Source organism: Ostrea edulis, chromosome 7 (assembly GCF_947568905.1).
Source record: "Ostrea edulis chromosome 7, xbOstEdul1.1, whole genome shotgun sequence".
NCBI classification, from domain to species: domain Eukaryota; kingdom Metazoa; phylum Mollusca; class Bivalvia; order Ostreida; family Ostreidae; genus Ostrea; species Ostrea edulis.
This window is the reverse complement of record NC_079170.1, coordinates 49,816,691-49,841,498: the sequence shown is the minus strand read 5'-3', so window position 1 is coordinate 49,841,498 and position 24,808 is coordinate 49,816,691. Positions and strand designations below refer to the sequence as shown.

The 24,808-nt window shown below is 36.5% G+C and overlaps 2 protein-coding genes across 7 annotated transcripts; one reads left to right on the top strand and one right to left on the bottom strand.

The window, feature by feature from the left end:
• Window positions 1-6,739: 6,739 nt before the first annotated feature.
• On the bottom strand, window positions 6,740-7,390 carry LOC130048706 (uncharacterized). Its single transcript, XM_056145739.1, has one exon. The coding sequence runs from the start codon at window positions 7,388-7,390 to the stop codon at window positions 6,740-6,742; it is 651 nt and encodes a 216-aa protein (XP_056001714.1).
• Window positions 7,391-13,954: 6,564 nt separating this feature from the next.
• Window positions 13,955-24,360, top strand: LOC125655264 (uncharacterized). Of its 6 annotated transcripts, none has more exons than XM_048885504.2 (7): window positions 13,955-14,165; window positions 14,559-14,663; window positions 15,502-15,653; window positions 15,902-17,244; window positions 21,293-21,373; window positions 21,842-22,035; window positions 23,078-24,360. In XM_048885504.2, exons 4-7 carry the CDS (start codon window positions 17,139-17,141, stop codon window positions 23,396-23,398), a joined length of 702 nt encoding a protein of 233 aa, XP_048741461.2. In that variant the 5' UTR covers window positions 13,955-14,165; window positions 14,559-14,663; window positions 15,502-15,653; window positions 15,902-17,138; the 3' UTR covers window positions 23,399-24,360. The 6 variants fall into 6 exon arrangements, with proteins under 6 accessions (XP_048741461.2, XP_056000606.1, XP_056000609.1 ...); XM_056144632.1 differs by having other exon boundaries at window positions 14,029-14,165; window positions 14,559-14,623; XM_056144634.1 differs by lacking the exon at window positions 15,502-15,653 and having other exon boundaries at window positions 14,013-14,165.
• The last annotated feature ends 448 nt before the right edge of the window (window positions 24,361-24,808 follow it).

The window sequence follows — 24,808 nt, the reverse complement described above, 5'->3', positions numbered from 1 at the left end:
CAGCAAACAAAGCATTTTTTTGAAAACATCTAGCATTATTGCTGTAACTTAATCATTACATGTAGATATAATTTAACATTTTTTGTTTAGACAAAGCTGTAAATTCACGATTGTTATGTCCGATTCATATGTACACGTTATGACAAAGTTATATTCATTGCAGATTTAATCTCAGAGCTTTGATCTACCTCGAAAATACCGATAATTAAGCTGCATCGGAAGCAAGGCTATATACAGTAGATACCCGTGCTATATTATTCACCATTTTAGGAAAATAGATTGTGTCATTCAACTCCTTGATATCCATTTATTCATTGGCTTCTCACAAACCCACGTAGCAAATTATGGATCCAGACAGAGCACTTAAAACAACACACACTTATCAATACGTATTAATGTTGTCTGTTACACACAGATGTACTTTTTAAGTTTCTAATGGAGTTGAGGAGTATGTGGTCAGAACATATTATTTCGTCAATACGGAGAGAGAAAATTAAATCTAAAAAACACGATTTCGAGTTTTAAAAGTTTGTAGATTTATAAATTAATAAATTCTTGACGTATTCCAGTTTCTGTTTTAGACTAAAGCATGCATATCATTTGTGTGTTTATTTGCATGCTGCTTGTCATCCCAATCGAGAAGTTTTTACTCCAGTCGCGGTAGCTTAGTGGTTAGAGCGTTCGTCTCGAGACCGGGAGATTGTGCATTCAAGTCCCGCTCGTGCCACGGGTGTGTCAAACCTTAGACGTAAACATAAATAGCGATTGCTCCTAGGACAAATGCTAGGTATTTAGAGGTCTTTCGGATATGACCTTAAAAACAGAGGTCCCGTGTCGCGGCGGACATTGGTATGTTAAAGAACCTTCACTGCTACATGTACAAGCTTGATCGCTAAGCCTGGGTCAAAAGTTTTGGTGTTTCCCCAACAGAGGGTGACGTCTCAATGTGAATGAAATTTTCTTTAAGGAACGTTAAACAAACAAATAAACTGAAGAATGATTTTCATAGACATTACCAACATGCGTATCATTTTTTTACCTATGCATCTTTATTACATGCATGTCTATGCTTACAAGTGCTGTAGTATAGACACCTCCTTCCCCGTGTAGAATTTCTCCCTGGGAAAACGGACACAGGTTCGAGTTACCTCAAGAAAAATGAGCCCAACATAGAGTTTTCCCCTGTGAAGAATTAACCAGTGTCCATTTTTCCCTCTAGGAAAAAAGCGCCCCTGTAGGAGCGAAACAGCGAAAGTCGGACAGTTTTTCGGAGTCCGCCGCTAGAATCGCAACCACTTCTCTCTAGGCTATATTTAGACAATAAAAATGAATCGATGACAACGAATGTTATTTTAAGCTACTTAATATCATTGGATCCCATTTGGTTTATAGCTAAATTACACTACAGATCAAAACGAAACACGGTATGGTATAACAAGGTAAAGTCGGACGTGTACAGTGAATATTTCAAAGTCAATATTCTACATTTCATACGCGATATTGACAAATTAGTGTCATTTTACAAAGTACCAAATAAGTTCATGTTTTCATTGTGTGTGTAAATCTTATGAAATTACCAAAATATGCTACGTATAATAATAATTTGTCATTCTTTCTTCCTTTCTTACTATGTAGAATGATATTTAAAATGCAATATTTTTCTTAGTGATTATTTTTTGACAAATCATCATAAATAGTGAAATCAAATTACACCTAATACTTTAGATCAAACAAATAGATTTTTTTTTTTTTTAAAAATGTTACAAATCGAAATAGTAAAGTAAATAGAAAGTGATATATATTTAATTCATTTTTACACTATGTTACACCAGTCTTTTTAGCAAAACTATTATTTTTTCATCTTGTTATTTTTTCGTTCTTTAAGCAGCTTCTTCAGTTCGTTTAACTTTTTTCTCTGAGATAATACCATCCGATGTTAATATGCGATGGCTCGTCATAGCTTTACATTTCCTCGCTCCGTCAGAACCCTTCGAGTGACAGGGTGGGGTGGGGGGTTAGAAATATGTTTTTAACTGCACTATCCCATACTGAATCAACCGCTTTGGACGTTGGTCTTGTTGGGTGCTTGAAGACTGTCTCCAGAAGCACTAATTGTCGCGGGTGTACAATCACTGATAATTTTTGCGTTGACCAGAAGTGATCCGGGAGAGCAATAGTTTAGGATCGTCAAGAACAAACATTTCATCGATACACTGAAACTCAAATGGAATCGATGATTCCGCATGATCCTGGGTTTCAGAGGTTGATTCAGAATTAGCTCTCTAAGTAGGAGTTGTTGTAGAAGTGACTGTACAGGTGTCAGTGAAGCTATGAATTTTTCCTGTGCGCTTCGAAGCGTGGTCCTGCTCAAGGTTGTCAGTAGCTAAAGACATAGTAATGTTGTATGGGGTCCCAGAGGTGGTTCTTTATCCACCGAGGGGAGACTCTATACGGACGCTGACTGCCTAGGAGAATGGGAGGGAACTTGAGACGTTGGCGATTTTGGCAGTGCTGAAGTTGGAATATCAGATAGAACCGAAGGATGGTAAGTTTCAGGGTGATTGCGTCTGGATAAAAAAGGAACAATCCCACATACTTTTAACCCATTGTGAATGTTCTCTTGCATCATATCTTCGTCAAACGCCTTTTTGAACAGAGAAAGAAAACTGCTTTTGTTTACAACATGATACTGGGACTCGGATAGAAATTCTGAACAAGCTGCATTGTATGCCTTATTAAAGGGTCCAAATGCTGAACGATCCAGTGGTTGTAAAATGTGAGTTGTATGCTGGGACAGACATACGATGTGTCTTTGTTCAGCCATTGCCAACTCTAAAAGACCCAGTGTTTCATAAGAAGAATGCACGTCGAGAATTAATAGTTGAGGGCGCTCTGGACCACATTGTTTTATAAAAACATCCCTGAACCATCGTTCACCGAGCTTCTCATTCATCCAACCGTTTTCTTGGTAGGCGAAAATGATTCCGATTGGTGCATCTCTTAACTTTTAAACCATGCAAAAATGCCGACGTTTTCCCCTTCATGATAATCAGTGGAACCATCTTTTGCCCAGCTCCGTTGACACAGACCGTGATGGTAATGTTGGCCCTGTTCTCCGTAACCCTGCTGAAAACGTTTCGAGACCCCTTTTCAGCAATTAATTTGGCAGGTGTGTGCTGGAACTGCTTACCAGTTTCATCACAGTTTCAGATACAATGAGGCTTATCTTTCAAATTCAGGTTGCCGATTATTTTCCCTAGAACCGCCATGTATTTATTTACTATAGTTGGGCTCAGCATGCGGGCTAAAAATGCCAAGTTTTTCTGGCTTTCCAAGTGAAAGTTCTGAATGCCACTTTTTCAATCCATGACCGGAGCCCCATTTCTAAATGCTGCAACTTTCATGCGTTTGCAAAGAATTCCAGTCCTGGCAAGGAGTTGCCTCCGGGAAATCCCCATTCCTCTTTTCGATGCCTCCAGGACATTGTGCACAACTCTCTCTCCAACAAATTTAGGTAGAACTGGTTGTCGTCCTATTGTTTTTTCAAGGTCACTCCTCCCTGTTAATTTGTCGGATATGGTAGATTTAGGGACATCGTAACTTTTTCGGAAGTCCTGATAGAGTGTTCACCCCTTTTATTGCCTCTACAGCCTCCTGGTCATACTGTAATAATTTTCCTTTTTAAGCCATTTCTTCTGGAAGACTATAGGAGAGCTATCTTTGTGAAATTTCACAATTTTCGTACATTTTTATTTGAAATATTTCTCGACAAATTCTGCAGATTTTCAAGACTTTAATTACTGGAACATTACCCCCCCCCCCCCCTTCTTTCATGTCAGTGTCTTTCAAGGTAAGTGGTATAAGGCCATTGACCAAACTCGTGCACGCCATTCCTATTATATGTAAACAAACTGCATTGATATGAACTTTACTATGATTTATTCAGTCAGTTAAATGCCACAGGCATGAACACAAGCTGAACTCCGGATTGGCTGGGTTTGATAATCTGTGCCCTCAAGGGGAGTTTACCTGTATTCAATAGCCAGGTGAGGGTGTACAGTGAGTAGTATTCAAGTATTATTAGGGTTTTTGTGCACATTCAATATATCTTCATCCATAATTCAAGAGCGTCTGCCTTGTCTTTTCAAATGGATTTACTAAAACTATTCTTTTGGACATTTTCGGGTATGATAGAAAATACTTCCACGTGTTTCCTATATATCATTTCTGAAAATAATCTTGAAAACAGACTATCTTGGTGACCAGCAAAAACATATAACATATGCTGATAGAGTGAGATAAAAATGTCCCTGTGTCTTGTAAATTTGTTTGAAATGATAGATTGTTGGATGTATCGCTTTCTGACCGAACACAAGATGGTAATTGATTGATTGAATATTGTAAATAACGTCCCTCTCGAGAATCTTGTACTCATATGGATATCACCACCGCCGGTGAAGGGCTGGACAATTTAGGCCTATGCTCGGTGCTTATGGACATTGAGCAGGGAGGGATCTTTATCGTGCTACACCTACTGTGACACGGGACCTTGGTTTTTACGGACTCATCCCAAGGAGCGCCCAATTTAGTCGCCTCTTCCGACAAGCAAGGGGTACTGAGGATCTATTCTAACCCCGATTCCCACGATGGTAAGTACACATCATGGGTACACATCATATTCAATATCTATTTCCATGAAGTGTAGTGATGGGGTATAACAGATATATATATATGAGAGAGAGAGAGAGAGAGTCTAATCTCTTGTTTCTGTTAAGTAGCCCAAGCCACCCAAATTTTTTTTTTGCGTTTTTTAAGATTCACTACCAATTCTGGTAACTGAAACACCGTATTCAAAAAGCGCAATGCCCTTTCTTGATCGTTACCAATCATTGATAATTATTGGTTTGATAAGTATAATTGCCCAACCATAAAGCTTGGACTTCGGGTGTACCAAGTTATTTGGTACACGCAAATTTTTGTTGTAAGATTGATGTTTTCCTCCACACTCAACAATTTTTCAGTTACCTGGTGGCGTCCAGTCTTTATTGGTGGAAGAGAGAACCCAGATCCAATGTACCTGGGAAGAGACCACCGACGTTCCGAAAGTAAACTGGGAAACTTTCTCACTTACCGGCGCGAGCGGGATTCGAACCCGCGCCGACAGAGGTGAGAGGCCGTGTGATTTTGAGCACGATGTTCTAAGCACTCGGCCACGGAGGCCCCCCTTTTTCTTTTTGTTTGAGGTGTGAAACAATTACATGTACTAAAATATAAATACGTACCTTTCCTTTTTGTGGTCCCTCTGGTGACATTGAATAATTTACGCGGTCAACTTTTCGCCGGATCTTTGAAATGTAGAGGTGACTCTAAAAGTCTTGGTGACTCTTATAACATCGAAGTTATCCAATGGAAATAAGAGGTTGGTATAACTTCATTTCAAGATACACAAATAATTTTGTCCGACTTTTGATGTCTCTTTGACTTTCGCTGCTTCGCCTCTATATAAGTTTCCCCCAAATAACAGCAGACCTCTTTCTTCCCTTTTTCCTGTGGCCTTTATTGTACTTCTACATGTATCTGTGTACATTACACTAAACCTGTTTCATTTTCAGATTGATTGAATATTGTTTAACGTCTCTCTCGAGAATATTTCACTCATATGGAAACTTCACCAATACCGGTGAAGGGCTGCAACATTTAGCCCTATGCTCGGCACTTACGGCCTTTGAGCAGGGAGGGATCATTATCGTGCCACACCTGCTGTGACACGGGACCTTGGTTTTGAAGCCCCATTTAGTCGCCTTTTACGACAAGAGGTACTGAGAACCTATTCTAACCCGGATCCTCAAGGAACTCATTTATCAGAAGAACTGGGCTTAATATATGATGCTACTCCATTTAAGTCCAATAGTAACAAATATATTTCATAAAACTAAATTTAAGGTATTGCTAATCAAATTGAAAGTTAACCGGTGCAACATGGATACTCCAACACTTAACCTGTACAAAAAAGGATACATGTTTAAGAATATTGTTAATTCCATGCCTAGACAGACTAAACTGCATTATACCAATTAATATTTAAAAGTTCATTTTCTTATACTGACAATCAAATTAAAGTAGGGTTTTCAAAATTATATTTTTGAAAGAACATAGATATTTGTATATAAATTTCATTCAAGTTTATTCAGTGTCATCGTTTTAATAAATTCACAAAGATTGGACAGCAGACAGTCTATGTTAGCCTTCTCACTTCTTTCGGTTTAAAGGTACGTTGTAATAGCAATTTTCACCGGAAAGAGAGAAGATACCCAAAATTACATGAATGTATGCACACACAAAAAAATGTTTTGTAAATTTTTTTTTATTTATTTATTTTTTGCAACCAAATAGTTGAGAGTACATGTACATGGTATACTCAGAATACACTAATCAAAGTTAAAACAGACAAATACATGAAAAAATGCTTAAAACATAGATTTATACGGGCAAAGGTGTTTTCAAAGGAAATTTATCATTAATAATCTGTTGACCACACCGGGCACGCATATTCACAAATTGATCTTATGAGTGATTTGTAAACCTTTATAAGGTCACTCTCAGATACACCTGAATATTTGGGTTGACGTGCATGTAGGTAAAGTAAGCGTTTCGATGCCTTTTCCGTTACATAATTCACATGTTGACCCCATTTGAGATCTTCACTAATAATAACACCAAGTAATTTACTCTCAGACACTCATTCTATTTCTGTTCCATTCATAGAAAGATTTTCCACTTCAGGGTCTTTGGCAAAAGATACGATGATTTCTTTGGTTTTGGTTGCATTTATGCCCAGTTGGTTTACAGCAGACCATTCCATGATTGATTTGATGGAGGATGTCATCTGAGAATTTTCACTTTTTCGTAAAATTTCAAAGAAGGTGGTTTTGTCCACAAATTTAACATTTGGTATATCCGTTTGGGGATCCGCCACCATATGGATGATTAGATCTGGCCTGCTGATGGTTCCCTGTGGTACACCTCCATTGACGGTTGCCCAATCCGATTTTTCATTTCCAATCTTTACTCGCTGCACATGATTTGTTACAAAACTTTGAAACCATTGAATCATTACAGGATCAGCATTACTATTTTGTAATTTTTCCAGCAGTTTTCCATGGTGAATATGATCAAACGCTTTGCTGAAATCAACTAGAAGGAGTATTGCAAAGTATTTGCTGTCATCTAACTCCTTGTAGATTGGTTGGAGGATTTTCAAGAGAGCATGTGTTGCTGAACTACCCTGTATTGCACCACATTTACTGGTGTCAATCCTTGGACATACTTTCCTCAGGTGTTGTACAGGATAACTGTCTAAGAGTTTGGCTAACACGGGTGTTAACAACATTGGACGCAAATCTTTCTTCTTTTTTTTTTGATTGTTTACTGGAATAGCTTTTGGAACTGGGACAATGTCAGCCTTTTCCCAACCTGTGGAACACTACCCTCCCTCAGCGAACTGTTAAAGATGGCACATATTGGTTCAGCGATGATATCCGACAGTTCTTTTAGGATCCAGTTTGGTAGATTATCAGGTCCAGTAGCTTTTTTAGGGTTTATGTTTCGTAGTTTTTTGCAAACAGATTTCAAGGGTATTATAAAATCATCTGGTAGATGGTGAGCTTGTGGTTGTAGGGTTTCAGACAGTGGTTCTAGATTCTTTGATACCGAGACAAACGTTTGGAGCGGGGTGTCACCACTGCAATCGTTTCCTGCAAGGTTTTGTAAGCCGTCAATCTTTTTGTTGAGGCCTAGGAAGCATTTGACAGTTTTCCACCCTTGATAATAGTCAAAATCACACATACATGTATTGTCAACAGAAAACCGAACACAAAAAGTATACGGATATTTTGGGTGTATTCCAATTTTACATTTCAATGTAGATAATTAGTGTGTGTATTTTGGGGAAAATGCAAAAATGAGGGTAGTTATACATGTATAGGAAAATTCTGTGATTCAAGAATATGTCTTTTAGGAATAGTAAAACCTATACAAAATGCTTTACCGATTTCTTTAACATACTTTTTTGTAAATCTTGAAATTCATGTCCTGTAAATGTACATATAGTGACGCATTGAAGGCTTTTGTACAAGTTTTTAATATTTCTTTACACGAGTCTTGCATGTGTCACCACAAACTAATTTGTGTTATCGAATGATGCTTACGCTAAATGAAAGAACAGGTAAGGTATAATTTATTGATTGATTGTTTGTTTTGCGTCCCATCGAGGATTTTTCACTCATATTTAGACGTCACCAGCTGTAGGTGAAGTTCCACAAATTCAGAGATAAGCGTAGCGCTCAGGGTCGTAGCAGTGAGGATTCTTTAACGTGCCAACGCCTGCCGCGACACCGAACCTTCGGTTATTAAGGTCACATCCGATAGACCCCGTGATTCTCCCGTCTAAATGCCGAGCGTTTGGCGAAGAAGCAATCACTACCTATTTTAACGTCTTAGGTTTGACGCAGCCATGGCTCAAAACTCACGAACCCCCCCCCCCCCCCCCCCCCCCCCCCCCCCCCCCCCGGTTGCGAATTGAACGCTCTATCCCCGAGCTACCACGACCAGTAGGTATAAATGAAGATTCTGGTTAAAACAATCCGAACACAAAAAAAGGAAAATTCTACATCGGGGTGATTTTTCCGCCCATTGGGGATCTCTATACTGACTTTGTTCATAGGGAAAAATAATATACTGAGACGGGTTTTTTTGGGGGGGGACTTTACCTGGGCCCTTTTTTTTCTTATGGAAAATTCTACACGAGAGAGAGTATATGCTACAACACCGGGGCATGGGACCCGTGAAAACCCATGGCTTTCACTTGTAATGTCGGGTTGCTCGGCGAAGGAACAGTCCACACCCAAGTGTAAAAGGGGTACCTGGCTATAGACAGTGAAAGGTATTGTTAGAATGTTAGTGCTCTAGCGCTTGTAATGGCAACTTGCACTGCATGCTTCCTAGGAGGCTGAGAAAGTTCTAGATGGATATAAGGTCTGCCGAGGTAATAATGCATTGTAAAGCGCTTTAAGCAGCATACCCTGGAAAAAGCGCTATATAAAAACTAATTATTATGTTGTCAAACGTTTAAGTTTGACGCAATGCCGTAGTCGAAATCAGGCGAGCGAAGCGAGCGCTTTAATTACTAGTTATTGGGTGTCGCGACTGGCAGCATGCTTATGATATTTATATTATGACACATTAAATAAACAGTGTTGGTTGCGGTGACATCCGTTAAGTAGTGAAACACCAGTTCTAGTTTGCAATGATTCATAGAATCACTCTAAAACTGTTTAATATGCATAATAACACATTTATATGATGCACTTGTTCTGTATATTTGTACAGCCGCATTTCGCAAATTCTGTGGTCGTTATAAAGATATAATTTACAACCTGGCATTGAGTCAAACGCTGTCTGATGTGGTTCATACCAATTGTTAGGCCGTTCTTTACACATTGCATTGACTAAGGATTACTCCGCTATAGGGCTGACGGCGGATGGGACTGATTGACAGGGGATGCGTACTCCTCCTAGGCACTTGATATACCGCCTCTGGTATTCCCAGGGGTCCCATTTTGCCCCACTCTTAATTTTATATTCTTTATATGAGGTAGGAGATTGATCACTGTTCGTTATATTCACCTTTTCATTGTTTGTAATTCCCTGAATGAGGATGTGCTTGGAGGAAACGGATGCGGCCCCACTACACCTTCATATGCGACCATTTATTAATCATTTCCGCTGGCATACATTTTAGCACTTAATAGAGGACTCAAGAAAGGTATCAAACCTACAACATACATAGATACACATATAATCATCGTCAAGTACGTCGTTTTACTTAAGAAATAAATATCTAAAGCGTTTCATGAAGTACGCTGATGTGAAATATCACAACTCGGGCAATAATGTATTTTCAAATCGGGATAATTTTTTTGTTTAAATTCACATTCTCCTTTTCATTTCTGTCGGGATTCTCAACCATTAAAATAAGCGTACTATATTGATCTGTATTCATACGCGCATTGTTTAAAACTACATGTACAACGCATTCACGAGGAAATCGCTATCATTACGTACAATTTGCAGAGAACATTAAAAATGTAAATATTTCATAGTGAAAGGTTTCATGAATTTTCATAATTGGTGGTATGTATTTACTTATCTCTATTCATTGAGGTTTACTTAGCTTCCCCCTTCACCTAGTGTTACATTACACCATTGTTAGGCCGTTCTTGGCACACTTATTTTGACCACGAATTACTCCGTTTACCTGATCAAGATATAAGGCTCAATTCGGATGTGGTGCTTACTCCTTCTAGACACCTGCAGATTACACCGCTGATACGTCCCAGAGGTCCGTGTTCGCCCTGGTCCAATGTATTCATTATAGGAGTTGTGAGATTGATCTCTGTTCATTATCCTCAGTTGTTCATATATCTAGGCATTCATGTGTAAAGCTTTGATGGAATTCTGTAACAAAAACCCTATTAGTTACCTGTACCTGTAACCATCCAGCGAGTAGTGTCTGACATTCCGTTCACTTTTTCCAGTATCACGTTCCCATATTTGGTTAACAAAGAAAATGAAATCGGTCAATGCAGATGTGTTTGTTTCTAAAATATGTCATTTATTTTGATTATGAAAAAGAAATGATAATTTATGACCAGAAATGAGATCGACAAAATCGTAATAGCTAAGAACATAAACCATGTATCAATTTGACATATATCTGATCGTATTGAAAGATAGAACCTTTATTTAAAACTAAACTTTAGAAGATGACCTATATTTTCATTCATGAAATTCAATGATTATGAACATTTTATATCAATTTACCAACCTCGCATTAATTTTTCATGAACTGGCAATAATGCAACTTTCACCAGATCAAATGCAACTATTATTCAGAAATATCATTAAATTTTGAAGAACAAAAAACAAAAAAAACCCCAAAAAACAAAGAAAAAACAACAACAAAAAACAAACAAACAAAACAACAACAACTGTAAAGCAAAACGTATGCTCGCATCGAGACTTCCAATAATACAGTACTGCTTTCTGATTGACCTATAATATGTAAATGACAAAATAATATGAATTTGGCTCCACTTTTTTGGCACGCTGTTTTTGGCTATATTTAGCTCTAAAACTTCATAGTTAATTTCGGATTTCAAACATTTCGGTTGAGCATCACTGAAGAGACATTATTTGTCGAAATGCGCATCTGGTGCATCAAAATTGGTACCGTATAAGTTTTACATTAACAACAGCGTTTAGAGATTTAGACTAGGTTGACAACTGAAACATGGGATTATATTTCATGAATTATTTGACTAAATGAAAGTCAAATAAATTATGTTTTGTGAAGTGAAGACTAACGAAGATGTAAACTACTTTAATTAAATCAGGGTTGACAAGAATAAACTGACAACTGACAAAGTGAAGAAATCGAACAGTGATAAAGAAGTGACGATCACTTTATTTGCCGCCCTGTGCCATGTGCTCATTTTCTCGGGCAGGGAATTCACAAAAGATTTTCCATATTCTCAAAGTATTTAATTATTTCTTGGATCATCGCTACTTTCTTTTTTAACCCTGTTACCATGAGATACAAGAGAGGTGTGATGATGGCAAGTTCCAAACATTAATCGAATGGAGGATATAGGAACAAACTTGTATTTGCATATCGTAAAGAAAACAAGATAAAATTCCTGAAAACCTAAGGGGAAAGTATTAAGCTTACATTTCATTTACATGAAATCATTACCGTCATTGCAGTGACATGTTGTATGAACATACCAGAAAATCTATTCTTAATAACTGCAAAACCAGTGGAAACTAATTAACAAAGTGACTAGCATTCATTTCAATTAACTATTTCTTCGTTTGTAGCCAAAGTAATATTAAGAAAAATATTATAATTATGTGGACATTTGACATATGCAATTAGATTAATGTTAAAGATGTATATTTCCTTTCTTCCATCTTGTAATGAAATAAATAGGGATGATCGATGAGGTAGGTTGGGCTCCATGTTGTATGTCAAAGTTTAATATTTCAAATTCACCCAGTCCAAACATTAATCCAGCATTTCTCCCATCACGAAATAAGCTTTCTTTTCTAAAGTTTTATGTTTAAAGTCTGATTTATCCAACCTTATTTTCTTTTTTTAAAATTTACGCTACATGCATTACATGTACGTTTTACCGAATCTCAGTCTTGATGTTCCTAATATTTCAAAAATGTTTTCAGTGTTATCGCTAACCACTTACATATTAGTCATAGAGAATTAAGTGTATAACTGACAAACCATTAAAGGCCATGTGTCATAATCCAGTGTTATATAATCACTTTTTAATTGGGACATGAAACTTATCTAAGGATGTTTTGTGGTATATAACTGACAACCCCTGTGCCATAATCCAGTGTTATATAATCACTTTTTAATTGGGACATGAAACTTATCTAAGGATGTTTTGTGCCAAGCGTGGTTGACATTGCGTCATTGTTCCGGAGAAAAAGTCTAAGAGGTAGATCGTTGTGAAATCAACGAGACAAACAAACACCAAAGCACAACCTAACAAACGACGTCAGTAAAACTCACATGAGCCTTTTCTTCAAGCGAGATGAAACTACAGTTTTAAAACATTGAATATTGCTTATCTGTTTATAGGGCATGATGAGTATGAACAAATACTTTAATATCCTATTGTTGTTACGAGGTAGGCGACATAACTCCATTACGAACATACAATAACCGCATCATCAAGGTTAGATTTCTAAGCGAAGAATGAAATACGGTAACAAACTGTTATTGGATCTTGAATATTATTATTTATTTCTTCATTACCTAATGTATGGACGTGCATGTGTAAAGTTTAGCAATTTTTCTTTTATTCTGAAGACAATGTTCATGATGAAAAAATCGTATCACTACCTTAAACTCCACCGTATATTATTTCGTTTTGCAATGATCATTATAAAAGGCAATATTATACTAATAACTGTGAAGTGAATTTCAAAACAAAGGACATGAACAAATGTAAATCGTCTGAAATGGGAAATACGTTATATCTAGTGCAACCATGCACACGGAATAATTACATGCAACACAAAAATAGGAGAAAACAATTATTGTGTTAGATTTTATGTAAAACACCGAAACTCCAAAACGTTTTCCATACTAATAAAATGTATATGATCCTACAAAATTCCCTATGACTCCAAAGACGTTTGTTTTACGAAATGCATTATATATATATATATATATATATTTATATAATTCAATAAAAAAGCAGGAAAATATGCAGTTCCAAAATATATTTAAATCAGAGGTTTTCAATTTTTGTATTCACCTGAGGATGGATGTTAAAATCCAGAAAGCGCTAGTGATTTAAATATATTTTGGAACTGCATATTTTCCAGCTTTTTTATTGAATTATTTTGACTGTGTGATATCAACTCTTTTTATTTGGATTATATATATATATATATATATATACATGTATATATATATATATATATATATATATATATAAAGCACAGAAAATCTCACATTATTTGGATACCCACTTCCGCCCCTACCCGGGGTTGAACTCACGTCCTGCGGAACCAAATCTCCTAGCAGAATGTAACCAGCGCGCTAGACCGCTCGACCATCTAGGCAAGAGTTACATTAAATGCGTTAACATTAAATGTTATTCGAGTTTTGTGTTTCTTGATTTTTATTATATATATATATATATATATATATATATATATATATATATCTTCACGGAGTAACATATTTTCTCGAGTGCACTATGGGAAAGGCAATGTCGTTAATTTTCCCATGACATCATAGCAATAGCATTCCTAATTTCTAAATATGTGTGGTACGTTGCATGCTTGTTTATAATATCTCCAGTGTATTTATGACATTCTTGTTCTCTAAATCATAAACACTTGAAGCATACCTTAAGTATCTCTCTTGACACAGTACATGCAGAAGTAATACTGACGGCTTAAGAAGACCATGGGGGATTTTGTGGGTCATTTCTTGGGAGGTATACAACATGGACCAGGTCTAAACAAGAGCGGAGTGGACCATATTAGTAAAATATTGGCCTCTCCTGCGAAAGGTTTGTGTATTGAACTTAATTTACGCTGTGCACCTTTCAGAAAAAAACCCAAGTGATTTCAAAGGGATAACTCGGGATGAAAACTCAAAACGTGTTTCAGCACGATCGATTCGCATGCATGATTTAAAGTGATGAGAAAGAGTTCTACAGTCACTGGGAAAGGAGATAAACAGAGAAAAGAAAATAACATGCAAGCCTCCGACATCTTAACATGGCTGTTATAAACATGTTATTTCTCATTAATAAATTGTAATTCAAATCGTTGATATTATAAAAATTACCTACGTACTCCTTATTGATTTGAAATGGGTACATATATCACGTTCTCTTTTTCCGATGAATTCGAAAATTTTAATTGATGGACATTATCAACGTTGGCATTGTTACTTTTAGAGTACATTGTGCATAACTGGAGGAAGAATTCTCATTCTTATACACGAATGAATGCAACGGACTCGGTGAGGACTGACAAAAATCTATCTCATGTTAACATTACAGGTACAACATTATTAGATAATGAATGGCATGTATATGTATAAACATTAGATAACGCATGGCATGTATATGTATAAACATTAGATAATGCATGGCATGTGTATGTATAGACATTAGATAATGCATGGCATGTGTATGTATAAACATTAGATAATGCATGGCATGTGTATGTATCCCATATTGTTCATAAAATGTAAAAACAACAAACTGATGAACAGAACAATTCATTATCTGATTATATATATATATATATATATATATATATATATATATATATATATATATATGTATATATATATATATATATATATATATATATATATATATATATATACATTGTATATAAAAGCTTCTGAAGATTTGAAATGAAAGCGCTAAAGCTTTACTAAACGTCTTCGTGTATCTTTTTTATTTTTTACCTATACTTTTACCGATCATTGCGAAAGCAAGTTTTAATGCCTTGTCTAGATGGTCGAGCGGTCTAGCGCGATGGTTACACGCTGCTAGGAGATTTGATTCCGCAGGTCGTGAGTTCAACCCCGGGTAGGGGCGGAAGTGGGTATCCAAATAAAGTGAAATTTTCTGTGCTTTATATATATATATATAATTACCAATTCTCAATTGTTAAGATGTATCTATACCAATGTCTATCTGTCGATCATTTCATTGTTCCAATGAAAAAGAATTTGGGCTTCTGGTAGTAGCATATATTTACCTATTCTTATAACAAACCCACGTTTGTTTAAATATTATCCTACTTTGAATATCACATTAATGAACATTCAAAATCACTTAATACATGCATCCTATCAGGTTTGAAGTGTACCATCCTCTCTTACAGGTATGACATTTCTGGATGCTCCGGACAACCAGCCCAGTGCCATCATTATAACAATGTCGTTGGTGCTGATAGGGCTCGCTTTAATCTCGATTGTACTGTTCTTCGTTACATTTTGGAGTACAATAGTTTCCAAAACATCACGCTTTTGGCAGGTAACATGCCCCCATCTTTTATATCATTTCAAAGTTGTAAGAATGTAATCTCTATGCATAGCATCTGAATTAAAGCAAACTACCCTACTGTAGAATAACGCTATGCTTCCATTTGTCAAAACATGTAATGTACGCTAAAACAAACAGCTGACAATAAAGAATTTCAAATCAGAACACACGAACACGTCGTAAATGTAGGTCTATACAGTATACCGGTATTTGTATTGTATCATATTCATGTTTTATAGGCAAAAGTGTCATTAGGCCGATCTAACACACAGAACCGGCAATCTGTTATTGATATCGAGGATGAGTACACAGGTTATTGCACAGTTGCCATCGAAGAGACACGTAACAGTATAGCAGGAGATAGTCAGAGACTGAGTGACACCGGAGAACAACACTACAATTACAGCCATTTGAAACGTAACTATGGTAACAGGACAAACAGTGACGAAAGGGGAAGTGAAAATAACTATGACACAGTGGAAATTACCAAGAGTATAAATAAAGTTTATGCAATAGGAGAGGATAAATACCCGGATAAAATTGGTTTTTCCCCTGACATGTATGTTATTAGCCATTTTCCTGAAGTATTTTAGGGCTGAGTGAGGTAATAATTGACTCAAGGCAAGGAAAGTGTGAATATGCTTCAATGCAAATTCCAAGTAAAGAATACGTATTTGTATGTAGATCTGTGCAAAGTGGTTTATAAAGAATCAAAATTTTATTATGAAATTATTTTCACTCTGCATTTCTTTAACTTTGTTAACTGAACAAAATATAGAGAAATACATAAACAATGTACATGTAAAACTTATACGGTACCAATTTTCATGCACCAGATGCGCATTTCGACAAATAATGTCTCTTACATATACAAATATCATATACAATGTATCTTATTTAAAATTTGGAATTTATGAGATTGATCACTGTCCGTTACATGAAAAAGTGAAGATAACGAACATTGTATCGCCATATTTTTCATGTAACAATGTGTAGCGCTGTTTACTTACAATTTGATGAAATCCAGTGAATTACATTTTGGTATTCATATATTTTCTTTTGTTAGAAATGTACATAAATGTATTATTGTGGTAATTTTATGAAATGTTAAATAACTGCATTCGTAATTGATGCCACTGGTCTATACAACATGATGGTGTGACAATATATAACTGAGTATGAAAATGATAATAATAAAATCAGGCTGTATATTTTGAATCGGAGAAGTTGGGTTCACTAAGTCTAGACTGATGTGTTATAAGCATGTGGAATTTTCTGATATAACACATGTTTGTGTGATAGTCTAGAGTGTTTCTTTAGTATTAACTTTGAGCCGGAAGTAAACGATGTGAGACAGGAAAGGTGGTCCCGTTCGATATGATTCAGATACAAAAATAACACATAATATACGCACAATAACCAAGTCATGTTACGCTATTGTTTTTATAATACTTTAACACTGGAGCTGTTCTGTTGATGATGAGCTCAAAGGACTACATTGGATATGCACTTCGAAGTCCCAGCCATAAGACGTCGGGGTCGGATTATAGTAGTTTAAGCCTTTCACAGCCGTTCGTCAAAGGTGGGTAGCACTTTTCACTCAAATATGATTTCACATCACGCATGATATGTAAACAAAGATTATAATACAGCATGTGTTATATAGCGCAATAAACAATCCTGTAAATTATTTCAGTATATGTGGTAAAGCAATATTTTAAACAGTCTCTAATGATGTTCAGAATGTACTTGCATAAAAACTGTTTGAATGCATTCACGATTTACAACCATATGTTGTATGCTTTTAGATAATTTACGGGGAAATATGCCGCTTAAGATCGTTTCGCGGTAAAGCGGATCTGCTTACGCGTAACGACCGAGGACGAGCGTTCTCCCGATGTTTAGTCAACCTTTTCAATACATAATTTTTGTCTCAAATTAGATACAATTGCAATTCTATAAGCATGCGTTCGTTTACATTTTCGATAGGAGACAACACCCGGGTTATCGCGTTATCGGCTATTCGGTTGGTATCGGACATTCGGTTGAAAGTGGTTTCTGACTGGTAAGTTTATTTGTTTAAAATCATTGTGATTGACGTTCTTTTAGGACATAACAACTGGTTTACGTTGAAACGTAAATATTAAAAGTCATGAAAAAATGTGCTGATGTATTCTATAGTGCTGATGTAGAAGAATAGGAAGTTTACAAGGGTAGAATTTATCAATTTTAGTAAGGGTTTTACAGTTTTTATTGTATTTAAATGCAACCCGACATTTCCCGCAATTTATCTTGCTATCAACAATATAGCATGTGGCCAGTGTCTGTTGAAACAGGTTTTGTCATTTTTACAAGCAATAGTTTAGATTTTAATTCGGAAATCCGGTTGATTGTTTTGAATGCTATCGGGAATTCCGGTTTTGGTTATCGGTAATTAGGTAGATGTTAATGTAGAGGATAGTAAGAATCACACGAATTACTCAGTATTGACCATTCAATGAATTGTACATGAAATAAAATAAAGTGGAAGAGTATTAGTATTGTGTCATGGTGCGGTACGTTTCCCTTTGATCTTAGCCATACTTTAAATCAGACAGAAACCCTTTGGCAGAAATCCAACGTACATTTGTACAATAACTTCCAGGGGCGGAGCTTAGCTGTACAATAACTTCCACGGAATCGTACTACAACTTTCAAACTATGAACATAGCTAGAATACAACAATTTAGTAACATTAATCAATGATGAAAACATAGAAATGCAACACATCGATAAAATAAGCATAATTGATGCGTTCAATTAACACACACAGTAGTGGATCCAGGATTTCCGGAAAAAGGGGGACGTATTAGCCAAAATCCTCAGCCATTTTGGGTGCCAAAATCTGGAGTTTTACTCGAATTATTCCTGATTTCATTATGTTCTGTGCAGGGTCTGAATGTTTTGAACCTCATCATCTACATACATGTATGCCATGCAGTAATGCCTTATACATTTGTGGCGAAGGGGGGGGGGGGGGGGGGGGGGGTCTCTCAATCCGTCATGCACATACACTTCAATAGCTTCTGTATAACAAAGGTAATGATTATCAACTGTAAAAAAAACACGTGTTGTATGTAGCTAAAGTCTGCAACATACTTATTGTGCCCAATCCCTCATCCCCGCTTTTTTCATTATCCATTACCATACATGCAAGGTGAAGATAACGAACAGTGATCAATCTCATAACTCCTATAAGTAATACAAAATAGATACATATTTGAGATAACGTAATGTTATCCAACCCACTTTGAAAATCTAAACAGTCAGTGTCACTTATCTCCATGTCGAATCTTTTAATCAACCCCAGATTTATGATGTCACATCGCGTGCATTGATGTTATGAATATTCATGACACAAGACATTTACAGTGCTTTCTGTCGTTTGTATTAAATTTATTGTACAGAGGGGCGTGGCAGTCTCGTCGCTGCGCTACTCGACTGGCTAGCCCCTCTATACAGTAAATTCCATACAAACGAAAAAAGAGGTGGATTGGTCTTTGATAGGTAGTACATCAATGTTTAGTTCTTAGTAGGTTACTATACATGTATTATCGCTTGGGTGTCTCTGGTAAGTTTACGAATTTATGCAGTTTTCTCATTGTATAGCCTTGATTTTTCACGTGTTAAATCATTAATGACTCATTGAATCCGAATTTTATATTTTTGTTTCAGACACCATTGATGATTTTACGTGCTACTACTGTAGTTTCTCGACATGCCATTTCGAATAGTAGGACACTGTACCGATAACCATCCCTACGATGTTATTAGATACAGATAAGAAGTGGATTAGATTTTTTAAATGTTTTCAAAGATCCACATTTCTAGAAAAAGAAGTTTTTTTCACTCGATCATTTTATAACTTGACATCAGTCCAAGCTCCCTCTTCCTAGTATAAAATGCCCCATACCTTACATGTACTACCTTACTATTTTGTCTGACTGTTCATTACATATATACAAATTGCCCGTGGGGATCCGAGTTAGAATAGGTCTCAGGGGTGGGTCCAGGAATTGCGGTTACGGGGGGCGCCACTTTATGAGGCAGTGGGTCTAGGGCGAAGCCCTGGTAGGGGTCCAGGGGGCGAATCACCCGAAAGCTCCTGGATTTTACAGATTTTATGGGGCTTGACATATTTCTCCTGTTTAGTCATTTGTACTATTTTCTATCATTTTAATAAGGTGAAATTAATAAAATAACCCTTGGGGGGGGGGGGGGGGGGGGGGGGGAGGGATTATGTTCTCCCAATAAAGTAATTCAAGAAATCAAAAGATTTTGTCATTTATTTCTCCAGGAGTGGAAAAAATTATTGCTTTTATGGTTTAGTACATTTTCTGAAAGAAGATACCGCGATTTACCTTAAATTTGAAAATTTTAGGGGGGGGGGGGGGGCGGCGGCTGTGTCCCCTCTAAATCCGGATTAGAATAGATCCTCAGTACCCCTTGCTTGTCGTAAAAGGCGACTAAATGGGGTGGTCCTTCGGATGAGACCGCAAAAACCGAGGTTCCGTGTCACAGCAGGTGTGGCACGATAATCATCCCTCCTTGCTCAAAGGCCATAAGCGCCGAGCATAGGCCTAAATTTTGCTGCCCTTCACCGGCAGTGGTGACGTCTCCATATAAGTGAAATATTCTCGAGAGGGACGTTAAACAACAATAAATCAATCCTTGTCGTAACAGCCGACTAAATGGGGCGGTCCTTCGGAGGAGATCGCAAAAACCGAGGTCCCGTGTCACAGCAAGTGTGGCACGACAAATATCCCTCCCTGCTCTAAGGTCGTAAGCACCGAGCGTAGGCTAAATTTTGCAGCCCTTCACCGGATATTGAACAATACGAGTTTCACGAATTTTCTATCACTAAAACACCAATTTAGTGTTCCGTTAATGCTGTACAAGGTATTTTGAAATACGATGGAAACCTTATTTCCAATGGCAAATTCTGAAAAACCGAATGTTCCGATAACATTTACCTTATTGCCGATAACATGCTTTTATCCCACCTGATGTTTTTAATAAAGCCTCCTATTCTCAAGTTTATTTCAATCTATCATTTCCTAAAGGATTTTCTAAGTCTAAAAATGCAAATGAATATCTCCTATTAAATCAATACAATTCTTTATTGCTCTAGTATCACATGTTTGGTACATTTTTACAGAATACATAACGAAATTTGTATTTTCGGTGCTGCTAATCTCTTATAGGGGATTTGCTTGTGCAAAGTGCGCTTTTATCTGTTGAAAGGATGATCCTATACCTATTCAGTATTACAATTACCGCTGCACTGAATGTGTCTATATCAATAAAAACCACATATGAACTTACCCAATGTTTCACAAACATACATCATTGAACCGGATGTCCGATATCAACCGAATAGCCGATTACGCGTTTACCTGTGTGGACAAAGTGTTTACATTCATAATCATTTGTTAACAGATGTGGCATCAATATCGAGTTATGTAGGCAGATGTGACCTCACAATGCTGAAGTAGTCCGCGAGAACGTCCGGACACTTCCCATAAAATCCATGGGGAAAATATCAAATAATAGTATCTCTCTATAAAAAATGTATGCCCTTTTTTTTTCAGAACAAAAACCCAAGGACATGAACAGGGATGATAATCTACAATTCAACGGAACACCGAACAACACATTGACAAACAATGGAAGTAAGCGTCACGAATCACGTATCTCAAACTATGTTTTTATGTTTTATAATTCCATCAGATGTTCAATAAATCCAATTCAGTAATAGAGAATTTATATAATGTGTGTAGTGACAACGAATTTACTACATTTGTAAGATAGAAAGCGTCAATGCTTAAATTATATTCCCGCCCCAACGACTACATTGTTACCATCAACGTTGAATTTGCCGATTCAAAGCGGGTTATCTAACCCCGTGCCATGGACGACTCATCTTTGTATACTTTATTAATTATTAGAATGAAAATTAATTTTGATGCAAGTTTTGCCGTATTATTACCCTGAAATTTCAAGATAATTTTAAATCAAATCAAGAAAACTTTCAAGATTTGTAACATCCTTCAATTCTGTGACATTATTTTCGATGACGCAAGTTGTACTAGTCCATAAATTAGCTACTGTACCGAGAAACTTTTCTATCTGATTTCTAGCAAGAACAACGCCACTTCCTATCACTACTACCTACAGTCCGCAAAGTGTTGGATTCCTGGCAGTGGCGATTCCCCTCCTGATAACAGGAGTAATTGCTATCCTCATTCTCATTCTCGTGTGCATCCGCTGTAAAAGGAAAAGGGAAGGTTATTATGACGAAGCGTATGACTTCTCCCTGGTGGACCAGTCTATAGTAAGAATCAGATCAAGTATAGTACAACAGATGAGGAAAACTCTGAATCTTGTTAAAAGATTTATCAACTTAAAGGTTGATTTAGCAATTGTAATTCATTTCAAAATTAAGGATCATCTCCCCCATGTATAGCTCTGATCCTTAGACGAATTTGATTCCGGTCTTTGGCACTCTGTTTTTTCTTTTTAGTTCTTGCAAGTTTATTGTTATTTCGGATTTCCAATATTTCGGCATGAGCATCACTGAAGAGACATTATTTGTCGAAATGCGCATCTGGTGCATCAAAATTGGTATCGCACAAGTTTTACATGGTAGTACGAGGACCTGTGTATTTTACTGTGACAATTTATTGATATAGGAGTAGTATACAACACGTACTTGGGATGCAATATTTATTATTTGATATCATAAAAGACATATCCCCTTAGTTTTGTTCCAATTTTATAATAATTATTGATTCGCAGTAGGTGTTCCATCTACAATTCTACTATATTTAGATAAATCAACTAGTTTTATCTACATGTAATAACAATATTCACATTTCTCCTTATATCGATTTGATATAAACGAGTGAACTCTAAACAAAAGACACTACAGTCTTCATATTTGGATACTTAATTGAACGTACACGCTAACATTAAACAAATAACTTAACTTTTTAACAAACGAGATTACTTCAGATTCCCATCGCCAGCTTTCCCTATTTATGTAGCAATATTCCACTATTACCTGCATATAGTGTTTATGTCTCTCCACTGATTCGATATGCAACAGCATGTTCTGCGTATGTTCAACTGTGGTAGGCTACTTACAATGTACAAACAAACGATGTTACCGGGGTTTCATCAGTCTCTTTTAAATTTCTTAAGTTTATAGGCTTTAATAAGGATCAAATTTGCAAATGCAACCTGTCATAAGATCGAATGCTTTCAGACGTGTTTCATACCAAATTTTTTACCGTTCTTTACATAGTTTTGATTTTGACTACGGTTTACCTAATTAAGAAATAGTGCTCAATAGTTTTTCTTGCTTTTTGTTGCAGCAGGCAAATCAATCTTCAATCATAGGTCATACAGTATTGATGGCACATGGAACGGAATATCACGAAATCGGTGACACAGAGGAACCCCCACACCAAATGGAAGACAATCAAAATGGCGTCCTGAGATTCTCTGATGATTTACATCAAGATGGAAAAGTCCCAGATGCAGAGGACGCTGGTGATATACATCTTGAAAAGTCAAAATCGTGTCCGCTATCAAACGCTTATATCAATGACTATTTTGTCGTAGATAGTTTGAAACAATCGCCTTATTTTGTATTAGAACCATGCAAGGAACCTAGATATGTAAATGAAAGGTGAACAATGAGGATGTTCCTGGGAAATTGAAGGAACTCGGGTGATATAAGTTTCAGATGCAGTGAGAGCGACACAGACTTCTTATTTATCATAATCATCAATATATGGGCCTTCGTAATAAAACCCTTTATTTTTGTGATATAACAATATATTGCGAGTTGTTTAGTGGGTGGTGACGTTTCATCAAACGTTTATTTTGTAATGACAAAGTATAACACATATGTAAATGTTAATTGCTATCATTGATTGTTGTTTAATATTCCAGAGATGTGGAAATGGCGGATCATCCGTCCGGCGATTCCTTTACAACAGCCCAGTGTACATAAACATTGCAAACAGTTTTGAATTGGGCGTATTGAAGGTTTCTCGTTAAGGGTGGATTCCTGTTATAATCCAATTTCAGACCATTTTATTAATATCATATTCACATGTCTATCCTCCAGTATCAAAGCGTTTTGATCGTAGATACGTGAATACATTATTCTTTCTTACTTAAATTTATGACACGCTAAAATGCCGTCTTGGGAACCGAAATTCTATGGGACTCTACATGTATTTTCGAATTACCACATAAAATAAAATTCGACTCCCCTTTGATATAGACCTCTGCTTGACTGATACAAAGTTTTAAAAGTTGGAAAGGAGGGGGCTAAAAGTTGGAAAGGAGGGGGCTAAAAGTTGGAAAGGGGGTTGGGTGAGTAAGCACAAAGTACATATCGGAAGTTGATTAAATACCATTGTGCAATTAGTTTTCAGACCCGAGGGTTACAGTCTGGGGAAATACAATAAACGAGGAGTGGGGTCGCCGGCGTTGGATCCGCCTTTGGGCATAAATGCATTGTTTGAAGAAGCTGGTGTCTGAGAAAGTTGAAAGCAGGAAGAGCTCTTAACCTCTTATTTTATCTCTAACTGCTGAAGTGCAAATACTTTCAATAAGGGAACAAATTAAATAGTATACCATATTATTTGAATGTTCCTTTGTTAGCTGACCTGTTTCCATATTCATATGAAGCAGAATTTATTCAAAAACCTCTACATGAGAAGAAAAAAAAAACCTTTCACTGTGGCCTTTAATTCGACATTTCGATATATCGATGACGTTTTGTCTATTAACAATAATAACTAGATTTGAGACATCCCTGTGAGCTCGAAATAAAGGACACCACAGAATCGTCCACTTCTGCTTCATACTTAGATATTTTATTGAAAGTAGACATTAAAGCTGTATGACCCGATGATCATGTTTATTTTTGTACATAATTACTTTAAAGCAGATTAATTGCTTTATAAAGTTATTACCTTTCCCTTACATGATTGAAAACATCTGCAGGTAAAAGAAAACAGTGAGAATATTATTTAGAAAGTAAATATGTGTGGTACATAAATAAATCATCCCATAATAGACGTCTATAA